Source organism: Gouania willdenowi, chromosome 3 (assembly GCF_900634775.1).
Source record: "Gouania willdenowi chromosome 3, fGouWil2.1, whole genome shotgun sequence".
Taxonomy (NCBI): Eukaryota; Metazoa; Chordata; class Actinopteri; order Blenniiformes; family Gobiesocidae; genus Gouania; species Gouania willdenowi.
The window spans coordinates 16,682,808-16,694,984 of NC_041046.1; the positions used below are offsets into that span (position 1 = coordinate 16,682,808).

A 12,177-nucleotide genomic window follows, 5' to 3' on the forward strand; every position below is an offset into this window, starting at 1 on the left:
CCCCCTAAATAAAAAGTTCATCTGACAGACTAACTAGAGCAATGCCAGCGTAAGAGTCCTCTGTATCTCATTCACTCTGCCTGCTCTTCTCCTTTCTCTGTCTGTCGAAAAAGAGTAGTAATTGATATTGGGGCCCATCCATCCTCCCCTCTTAAGCCCGCAGATCCAATTTATCTTGTGAGAATGCCGATTGGCTCCCTCCCAGGCCTTGTCAGTCAGACTTTGCCTGTTTTTAGATGACCGTTAATTAAAGTGCCGCCATGACGAAAGTAAGATCTACACAGGGGTGTATGGGGCGATAGAAGTGGAGTGGACCATCTGATTCACACTTGACCACATAAATCTGTCAAGTGGCTCAGTCTAATTTGACCTAGGCAGTGAAAATTACCGCTCCAAAATGAGCGCACAGAGCTGACACAGACCGGCCCAATTAGATCCAATTCAACCCATGTAAATCTTTAACTGGCTTAATCTGCATTAACCTCTGTGATGTTTGGTCACAAACAAATCCAGAACGATGCAGCCATTAACCACGTAAGTCGGATACATTGATATGAGGCTGTGTGCTAAATACACAATTACAAATGCAGATTTGGATTCGGATAGCATATCATGCATAAACAAAGTGCTGTACTGTCACTTCTCACACAGTAAACCAAACTAAAATAATAATAATAATAATAATAATAATAATAATAATAATAATAATAATAATAATAATTTGCCAAATGTCAAATATAATGGAAGTTTGGTTACTACAAATGTGTCCTAAAACCTTTGAAATGTCCTTATTAGAAGATCTATACTTAAAATGCATTATTTTGCACCATATTCATTTTATTAACTTTTAAAAATGGGAGGAGTTTACCATTTGAGAGTCTGTGTGCACATGTTGAAATGACGTCATTGATGACGTGATCAGCCCCTTTTATTCCATTGAGTTCTATAGGAGGTGAAGCATTCAGGATCATTTAGCAGCTTTTTCAGTCAAAATGACAACTTGTGCTGCTTTGGGTCGCTCTAGAAATTTAAAGTTAAAAAAGTCGATGTAAACCTCTTTTGTTTACCAAAATTTGATGAACAAAATCAGTGAGCCGAACAAATCTGTGACCGCACGGGGCAATAGTTCCATCTCTGCTGTTACATTGACTTTTTTAAGTTTTACTGATTTTTAGAGCAACCCAAAGCAGCACAAGTTGTCATTTTCACTGAAACAGCTGATAAATGATTCTGAATGCTTCACCTCCCATAGAACTCAATGGACTAAAAGGGGCTGATCATGGCACCAATGATGTAATTTCAACATAGCAGCACACAGGGTTACGTAGTCCCAGTTTTCAAAGTTAAGTGTTGAGTCTTTTGTTAGGCATAGATCTTCTAATAAGGACATTTCAAAGGTTTTAGGCCACATTTGTAAAAACAAGGTTTTTAATTTGAGTATAATCTGTGTATGGATTGTTCTTTGGTTGTTCTGTATCAAAAAAAAAAAAAAAAACAAAAAAAAAACAAAACAAATAAACAGTGTAGTTATTTTTGATTTAGTGATTTAAAGCTAAAACAGAAATAAACAAAAAGAAAAATACTACATTTTATACAGATTTTTTCAAGTATGCCATTGTACAATATCAATATATGTAATATATACTGTATATGTTATAAACTTGTGAAATTGAACGCACACTAAGGTATTTGTAATTGTTAAGTTTTTGTTGTGTTTCCGTACAAGGGCTGAAACTGTGGAACAGCTTAAATGAGCAGCTCAAGGAATGTCCAAATATAAAACAATTTAGGAAAAAATTCATAGAAATTATTTTTTAATGTTATAAAAATGAAAGAAAATTAGTTGGTTTAGCTGGAATTTTTGTTGCTAACAAATTGTTTAAATGTATGAAGATATACTGTATGTGTATATGTAAGAAAGTGGATAAAACCAAAGGAAGTAAGCTATTGTATTTAGCCTTTGGAAGAGGGGGTGGGAATTAATAAGTGTTAAACTTCAACCCATTTCTTTTCAAGCAACAGTGAATTTTATTTATTGTCGTATGTTGTACATACTGTACACTTTTTCCATGTGTGCTTGAAATAAAACTGAACTAAACGAAGTTCAATGATTTGCACTTATAATTAAAGATCATTTTGTCTCAGCTATGACTTCTTTTGGAGAATGGCCATTTCTTCTAAATGATAAATACTAATGTTTTAAACTGTTTTAAGTTTTATATATTATGATAACAAGTGTTATCTGAATTAATAATAATGTACACAATTTAACTTTTTGGTTTTCATCATTTTCTAGCGATTGCTTCGTGTTTCTGTCTTTAGGAATTATTTCAGTTGTTTTAACATCCTTGACTAAAGACACAAGGAAGTTTGTTTACACAAGTTTAAACAAAAAACAAAACGCACAAAAACCTGACAGTCATACATTTACAACATTGAAGTGTAGTTGAGGCAGTTTTGCACACCGCCGTCCCACACAAAGCCTTTACAAGCCTTCGCCATCGCTGCCCCCACCCTTTAGAACTCACTCCCACCGCCCATTAGAAACTCAGACTCACTACCAAACTGCAAATCATTACTCAAAATCCACCTGTTCAAACTGGCTTTTCCATAAACCCATTTTGTTTTGTCTTATTCCCCATGTAAAGCATCTTTGAGTGTCCAAAAAAGCGCAATACAAATTTGATCTATTATTATTATTATTATTATTATTATTATTATTATTATTGGAGGCGCAACATTATTTTGAAGCTGGGACAGCGCAAACAAGTTTTTATGTAGCTCGGCTATTGTTACCACATCAATATGTAGCTCTCACATAAAAATATACAAAAAACCCCTTTCAGTTGTTTTTTCTGTGTTTCCGTTTTGGTTTTAAATCAGTAAAACACAATAACCCCACAGTTTATTTGTTGTTTTTTGATCTAGTTTTGAAATAGAACAACCAAAGAACGAACCATAGACGATTGAGTAGGGACATGAATACAGATAGATTGTTGTGCTCTTTTATTTTAGACAAAACAAACTATTGCGTGAAGTACTTCCATTTTTGGGGGGTATACCTTGCTTTCTTTTAATTGCATTTAGCATATCATGAAAGCAATAATGGGGAAAGAACTAATTCTGTCCCCTTGATTCTGAGTCTCATCTTTTATCAGCTCTCAGCAACGGTGAAAAGGAGACAATCCTTTTGCCGGTGCAGACATGGAGTGAATAGAAGAAAGTGAGCAAGTATGAGCTGATCTATTTCATCTTGCTTAAGTTAGAAGGCACCTATGTGAGCACTGTTACAGTGCCTTAGCATGTTTATGTGTAATATTTAACATATATGCAAGAGATTGCAACAGGAACCAAAATAACGTTATTTACCTCCTCTTCCTTCGCTGTCGGCAGGTTTCACCTGGATGGGTCGGTTCATCTGTAGAGAAAAAGAGAACAAAAAATATAAGTCTGAGGTATAGGTCAGAAGGAAAAAAAGCGAGGAAAATAACCTGATAATGTTTATAGCTTTAATGTACTCACTCAGTCCTACTTGGGAAGCTAAACACACATTTGCAGCAATGAAAATAGCCTAAAAGAGATATGTTTGTGAAGTACTCCATGGTAGTGTTTAATTAATCCAGGGCATTGCCTCTTGAGATCCCTGAATTCCCCTCACAGTTCAGCAGAATTAGCACTTTTCAATGACGGAGCCACACTGGGTGTCAGATGGCACTTGGAGATTAATGTCATTACATCAGCCACTCCTAGCCCCATCGGGAGAGGTCTTTTCTGGCTGGCCCATGCTCTTCCTGTCCCCTTCTGGCTCCAGACTCCCAGTCTGCAGCTATACCCTGCTCAACCCTGACCCTCAGCCATCCCTCTTACTCCACTTTACGCCCTCTGTTACTTTCCTGCTTACATGCCCTTTTGCAACTCATGCAATAGGCTATTTGTCTGCTCTGCTTTAAGCTTTCCCTTTGTCTGGAAACCCTTTGAGAGGCACTTAACATCATAACAATAAATCAGTTTTGTTAAAGGTTAACAATTGTTGTAGCAGTAGGTAAAAGTAGGCCTGTTGTCTTAACATAAAGAAAAATGTTAATAAAATCATGTATACATATTAGATAAATCATTTTAGTTTCATGATGAAATACAAACAAGTCATACTTCACTGTTTGTAATAAAAATACATCGAAAATAAATTAGAATATCATTAAAAATAAGTGCAATATTTGAGTCACTAATTAAAGAAAGTGAAACCCATATATGATATAGACTCATGAAACATAGAGCGAAATATTTTAAATGATGATTGTGGCTTACAGATAATGAAAACCCAAAATTCTGTTTCTCAGAAAATTTGAATATTGCACAAGATCAATGTAAAACAAAAAGGTATTCTAAACAGAAATGTCTGGCTTCTGTAAAGTATATTCATGTGTATGTAGTCAATAGTTGGTTGGGCCTCCTTATGCATGAACTGCTGCATTAAAGCTGATATCCGGAGTTTCTGACAAATCTATGTTTATGTATGATTATTTTGAAATTCATAAAAATACCTAAATCGGTCTACTGCCGGTGGTCATTCATATACATTAATGTATATTAAGTCCCTCCTTCGTCCTATAGACTCCTATACAAATGGAAACGATCGCCGAGGGCACCCAGCCAATAGGATTCGACTTCCTGTTTTTGAAGTGAAAGTGAATGCGGAAATGTGCACGGAAACTAGGCCGCACGTCACAACAACAAACAGGTAAATATGATTTTGGATCTTACCTGACCCATAGATCTATATCAATGTGACCCGATGTGACCTTGTTATGTACCGCGATGAGCGGTACATAACAAGTACAGTAAGCACAGTAACGCCTGATCAGAGGTTGATCACCTCTATGACACGCCACAATAATGCAGTATTTCAAGCAAAAGGAGGCCCAACAAAGTACTGAGTGCATAGAAATGAAAATATATTTTTTTAATAAAACATGACAATTCTGTTTAAAGTGTAAAGTGTACACCCACCCACAACCCTGCAGCCAAACCCAAGTTCCTATCTTTTATAGGCGAGGTGGGGCCAACAGTGATTGTAGGTGATGTTGTCGAAACAAAAAGACATCACTGAACCTAAACTCAGCCAGTAGCAAAACAACTGTAATAGCCAGTGTTCAACCCATAGAGGGCAGTCACTCTGACATTTTACAACTAAAAATGCTAAATTTAAATACTTTGACAAAAATGGGACTATGAATTACTTCATAGCTAATCATGTATGAATTCAGCAGAAAACAAGTGGTTTTGGGGTGTACATACACTTTAAAATTGATCTTACGTAATATTATAATCTTCTGACACTGCATTTGGGATTTTCATTATTTGTAAGCCATAATCATCACAATTTCAAGTAATAAAGGCTTGAAATATTTTACTGTAATTAAAAACAAGGTGACAACATTGTGAACTACAATATAAATAGACCAGCAGTCAGGAGCCTCCATGCATTGCGACAAATTATACATTGGCTTCTGTGAGACTGCCTTTTAATCGTGACAGAAAAACAATCAGATCAAAAAAATGGGCAAATCTGAGGAGAGCTATAGCTTTGCGCTAGCCAAACATCCATAATGCATCTTGCCACTATGTACTTGCGTGAAAGTGAATTTTCAGCTTTAACGTACATGAAAACAAATACAGAAAAAGTAGTGAGTTGTATTTTTCAGTTTCAGGGTGATGGATACAGTATTACAGGTATATGTTCAATCAACACATTTTGATAGAATTATTAAAAAAAAAAAAAGAAAGAAAAGAGAGATTAAAAAAAAGAGAGAGATTGAGATGTTTTATTGTGTGCTTACATATTATTTTCATCATACACAGTATAATACTTCAACAGAATTGGTCAAATTTAGTGACAAATTTTACTGTTGGGCTACATTGTTCATGTCATTACATTAATTGGTTTTGTTTTTAATGTGCAGGAGTAGGGGGTACATGGCTTTAGCGTAAATGTTTGAAGGGGAAAAGTTCGGAAATTACTGCTGAACAGTGAATGGAAAATGTGTAAAACTACCACTGAAGACACTTGCTTTGATTTTTCACTATTTTGTACAGTAGTGACCCTAATTTCCCAAAACCATGTGGACAGGTTAAACATGTAAGTGTCAGTTGAATGGCGCAATCCTGCCCACTCAGATCAGTCAGTGGGAGCAGTGTGGTGGGTGTTAGGCCCTGAGGCAACACATCACTTGACAGAGTTTGACATGAGCAAGGAGCGTGGCTAAATAAAGACCAAAGGACTCTGCATGTATGTGAAGTTGTATGCAGCATCACACCCCGAGGACCAGCAATTTGTTTTAACGTTAAAAGAAATGTTAGCAAGCAGAGGCAAAAAGTCAACGAGGAATACCTAATTTTGCATTAATAATGTTGTACATGGTAAATGGACTTGATTTTATATATCGCTTTATCACCACACTGAATCAGTCTCAAAGCGCTTTACATATCAGCTCATTCACCCATTCACTCTCACATTCACACACTAGTGGGACAGGACTGCCAGGCAAGGCGCTCGTCGACCACTGGGAGCAACTTAGGGTTCAGTGTCTTGCCCAAGGACACTTCGACACATGTACTGGGATCGAACCCCAACCTCTCGATCAGAAGACGACCCACTACCACCTGAGCCACGGTCGCCCTTACATCCACCAAAGCAACCAAAATCAAACACACCCATAGGTCTTCCTCTATATTTAATGTATCCATGACACGGGTATTGGATCCTTAAAAAAAAAAAAAAATGCATAAAATATTATGGTTCATATTTTCGTGCACTATATCTGTAACAGAGTCAGTCGACTGAAATCCTAATGTAATATAGTTGAATGTAACTGGACTATAACTGAAATAGTCCTGATGACAAAATTTTGACTTAAACACCATTGTATTTTTCAAAAAACGACCACTAAATCTAAAAAAAAATTTGGTGCCTAAATGAACACCTATGGATCATTTTTGGTTTTGAGGGCCTTGATCTACAGTTCGTATAGATAATACAGGTTGGGTGGCTGGTGGCTTAAATTGACATTTAATATTTTATTACATTTTCAAAAGATCTATTAGTTACTGTACATCTGTACTTCTTTTACAAGGAAGAACAAGAATAATGTTCATAATTTTTATGAACAGATTTTCTAGGCACTCACCTATGGTCATGAGCTTTGGGGAATGACCAAAAAAGAAGATTGCGGGTACAAGCAGCTGAAATTTGCTTCCTTTCTAGGGTGGCTGGGCTTTCCCTCAGAGATAGAATGAGAAACTCAGTCATCCGGGAGGGGCTCGAAGTAGAGCCGTATGAAATTATTCTGAATTAAAGTGTTCTGCTTCGTGTTTAGATGGAAATATTAATTCCAAATTCAGTTTCACATGAAAAACCGGTTTATTCGGCTTCATTTAGTTCCTCTTTAGGTCTGAGTGTTGGGAAGGGTTCTGATTGGACAGGGGGCGAACGTGACGCATCACACCTATCGGGAAAAAATATAAAACAAACCTTTTTTTTCGGTTACAACATAGAAGACCTCATGAGAACTGTTTTCACTTTTATTTTGATTGTAATTTTGAAGCAGCAGCTCGACAATAACATACGGTTTCGCTTTCACCCGCGGAGCAGGAGAAGAGCGATAGAGTAGCGGAGAAAGGAGACAGAACACTGTACTTTGGTCAATCAAAGCCATCGGTTAGTGCAACAGCTGTTCTACTTCCACTATACAAAATTAACTTTAAAAAGATCCACGCATCATTAGTGAAGCTCTGGTGCTTCATGCTCCGATGAAGCCTGTTCCGTTTGCCGATGTCCGTATGTGTAATAAGCCCATGTGTACGTGTGAATGTCCGCAAGTTTATCCTTCCGTCCATCCACTCTTTTCATTATATCCATGTCTTTTAAAGCTCCAATTAAATAAACTGTCCGGGTGGCCACCCTGGACTGTCATCAGCAGCGCGTCATCGCAGCAAGTCCCGCCTGCGCAGAACAACCGGAATTAACTCAAAGCGGTATTAAGTGTTTACAAGAAAGATGAATTATTTAAATCTGAATTAAAACCAGTAAACCAGCCACCTAATTCGAATTTAAGTTTAATTCAGAATCAAATTTGTATTAGGAATAAAGAGGAATTAATTTTTGTTCTGAATGAAAGAGGAATTAAAGCTCGAATGTAAACATGGCCATTGAGAAAAGCCAGATGAAGTGGTTTGCGCACCCAATTAGGATTTGCCCTGGATGCCTCCCTGGTGAGGTGTTCAGGGCACGTCCTACCAGTGGAGGACCCAGAGGATGACCAGGACACGCTGGAAAGACTATGACTCTCAGCTGGCCTGGGGACGCCTCAGGATTCCCAAGAAGAGCTGGACGAAGTTTTTGGGGAGAGGGAAGTCTGGGATATATAATAAGCAACAATCTAAATTTAAACTGATATTTGTCAATGATTGAAAATCAAGAATCAGAATTAAATCAAAATGGGAATTTGGGCTGAATGATCAACCCTAAAATGAGGTTATTTAAGTGTACTAAAAGTAGTTGAGGCACTTTTAGAAAGTCAGCAGGTGATGGTGGGACTTTGTGTTACTTTGTATGAGTGCATGCTAGTAGATTGCTGCTGTTCTGTTTAGGGAAGAATTGGTGGCACATAAGAGGTTTAATTTAGTCCCAATATCCCTGTCCAGTGATCAGTCAGCTTTTAGGCCTTCAATTGCAGTGACTGGTCAGGAGGCTTCATTAGTAGCCCCTCAGGCACTGCAGCAACAAGTCATTAAACAACCCAAAAGTACACTTGTGGTTGCTAGGCAACCGCATAGAGGTGGCCAGCAGGCAAGCAAGGAAATCTGGTTGTTGAAAGTAAACGAATTGGCAAGCTTCTTTTTTCTTCTCAGTTGTTTTTTTTTCTTTCTTCTTCTTCTTTTCTTTGTTCATGGAGGTCATAGAGAGTTAGGAAGAGAAAAGGTCTCTCAACTCGTGCCTTTCAACATGTCCCACTTTATTGTACTTTTTTTAGTGCCTGTGACAATATGTTTTCAGAATAAGTCTGGGGCAACTTCTGTTCTTGCTTCCTGCCAAGTTTTGAATTTTAGCCTGGTGCCAAAAATGCAAGGGGTTGTGAGTAATGCTTACTTGCATATGGCTGGAGTTAGGATGCCTCTTTCTCTGAGTTGTGCAAATGTTTTAAATGCACTAGATTACTGAACTTAAATATCAAAGTTCTCATAGTTTTATCCTCATGGTCCCCCCCATCTCTCTCTCTCTGACAAACACTTACAAAAGCATAAAAAGACTTGGGGCTCAATAACAGCAGGTGTTTTAGGTGACATTTTAATCCCTTATTACTGAGTGCAGGATTAGCCAGCAGATCAAGGCAAAGTTAATTATATTAATTCATCAGAGGCTGGGTGAAAGGCTGCCTGCTTTCCCCTTGGGCAAGGACCCACTGTTTATTAGTTGTCATCCATGCAAAAACATATACTGCACATGTGCACACTTGAATAGTTAAGTCAAGAAACATGACAAGCAACATGATGTGTGTTAAAGATGCTGAAAGGCTAGCAGGAAGCTAAGAAAAACCCCTACAGTGAAGCCTTTAGAGATGCTGTAAGACAAATGACATCTACCATCCCGTCAGTCCCGGAAAAATAAAGTGCATGGATGTTGGTGAGAGGGACTACAGACTTTTTTATCCTTCAGACATGTGGCTGCCGAGGCTGAAAGGAGTTCAACCACCCTCTGTCTTGCTTTATCTTTGTCTCACCCTGCCCCTTTGGCCTCCAAAACCAATATGCTTCCCACCACAGCCCCTTAATGGGTTGATCAATGCTGACAAATAGGCAGCTCATGCTGTCTTGCCTGGGAACTCACGGCTTTGTGCCTTTGTGCTACTGCACTTTGAAAGGCCACCTCTCCTTCTCCTCATCTCTCCTATTTTCTGTCTTTCTGTTTCTTTTGCTCACTTTTTTCCGTTCACACCGCTCTTTCTTTCACGCTCTATTTCATTTATGCCTATACATTCCCTTTTTTTTTCTTTGTTCTAATCTCCAGGGGTAAATCTATATTTTTCATTCTACTATGATGAATAAAAGTCATCTGGAGTCTCAGAGGGATAGGGAACTGATAATGTGGAAGAAAGGAACTTGCTTACATTTTCCAGTAAAAGACTACGTGTAGATTTTATTGCACATTATTTTCCAGACTGTGTGCTCTCATCTTTGGCTGGTGTGTCGGCAGTGGAGAGAAAGACGGACAAGGACACTGCTGGCCTTTGACCGGGTTTTACCACAGTGTGTAAATGCCACCGCTCACAAATGCAAGCAAGGGGAAATGCTTTTTCATCAAACACTTTAAATAAAGAAAAATGTTCAATGCCGACTTTCTAGCCTTCAGGCTTGGCCTTCCACGACTGCTGTTTGATGTCCCTGTCATAGCCCAATGACAGATGAATGAGTTCTTACATTCGATGCCCACTGTTTAGTCACTTTGAATAACTTTTCCTAGTTTTTCAAGGTAAATTATACCTGATCATTGGAAAACTATAGCGAGCCGGTGTGTAAAAGTCTTATTTTGACAATTAACAATACCAGTGTAAAATGTATTTTTTTCTGATTTTCTGAAGTTACGGAACTTGTGATTAAATATAAGTCTGTGGAAAAATTTTATACTTCACAACTATCAGCGTAAGATGGCTGCCCTGGGTTCAGTCCAAGATTTAAATCTTTTAAATTCAGATTGCCTTTGTCAGGTCATTTACAGAACTAATCTGTTTGCATGCAATTAGAGTCATTAACCCATTGTAAAACTGATATCTTGCAGTATTTCATTGATGTTCCAGTCACTGATGCTCTGACAGGGCCGGTCTTCCCGACAGGCAACACAGGCAGCCGCCTAATTGCACCACCCAATTTTTTATTTATTTTTTTATTTATTTTAGTGCCTACATTTTTTTTAGGTGTAATAAACGTGAAACACACGCTTTACAATCACTATACAGGTTTTCTCTTAATTGAATATTAATATTAAAAACATGTAACTACACCTGCTACACTCTTCTGCCCATATTTATATTTATTTTATTTTAATTTGTGTTCTATATAATTCTATTGTGTTGTTGGCACATTTTGTTCTTTGGTTTTAAGATTTGTGTAACTGACTAGTAAAACCAAACAAGAAAGTAGAAATGTCCTTGTACTGAAACTTTTATATCTTATTTTAACATTTGATTGCACTGTTTTGCATTGCTTTTAGATTTTGCACCATTTCTGTTATTGTTCCATTGAGACATTGCATTGACAGTGTTGTATTGTATTATAGTGCATTATTCTAAAATTTAAAATAGGTTGTATTTTTTATTTTATTTTTACGATGGTTTGTTGTGTTGCCTTGGACAACAAAAGGCAGGGAATTGCAGTCAGAGTAGGCAAGGTAGGCAGTGCCTACCCAAGGGTGAATTGATATTTTGATTATTTGTTTTAATTATAACATAATTCTAAATTATCTATTTTTCCATTTCCGATAGCCTACAGTACCTATAAGTTTGAAAGTGTCCGCATTTTGTGCGTTTCATAGCCCAAATTACTAAACAGCGCTATTTCCTTGAACAGCTACACAGTCTCACTCCGCTGTTAGGCAGGAGGAGGCCACAACCCCTCCTAAAAGCACATTGCTGCACTGCCCAATTTACGCCCAAAGGCAGCTCTCTACACTGCCTTTGGGTGTAACCGTGCTATGCTAAATTCTATACGTATGTTCACAGTGCATTAGTGAATTGATATCCCCTGGACGGTGCTGCTACGTTCTCTAGCTAGAAGCAGGATAACACTACAGGCAGGATGACAGCGCTAGAGACGATAGAAAACAAAACTTTATTTTGAGGAAAAATGACAGCTTTTAAAAGATGGGAGACCATCACCTGAGTTACCAGACCTTCAGCAAAGGTAAGGTCAGAAAATGTTTCATACTTTCCACAGTGAATGGTACAAAAAGAAGGTTTGGCTTTGTGGATGAGGCTTTGAGGCTTTGAGGCTGTTCCGAGTTATTGTTGTTGCCATTTTCTCCATGTTTCTGTGCTTCCAACACAAACACGGATGCACTGGCATGTCATGAGATATATCTTGTTGGGAGAGTATGGAGGCTATATTGAATAATTGTTTATGTTTCTT

The 12,177-nt window shown here is 37.8% G+C and overlaps 1 protein-coding gene across 5 annotated transcripts in view; it reads right to left on the reverse strand.

Annotated features, from left to right (window-relative positions):
* Positions 1-12,177, reverse strand: part of celf6 (CUGBP Elav-like family member 6) — a 230,306-nt gene that overhangs the window by 82,912 nt on the left and 135,217 nt on the right. For all 5 annotated transcript variants that reach the window (XM_028476904.1, XM_028476897.1, XM_028476891.1 and 2 more), the window contains exon 3: positions 3,370-3,418. In XM_028476904.1, the coding sequence (XP_028332705.1) occupies positions 3,370-3,418 (49 nt within the window). The remainder of the gene's footprint in view (positions 1-3,369; positions 3,419-12,177) is intronic.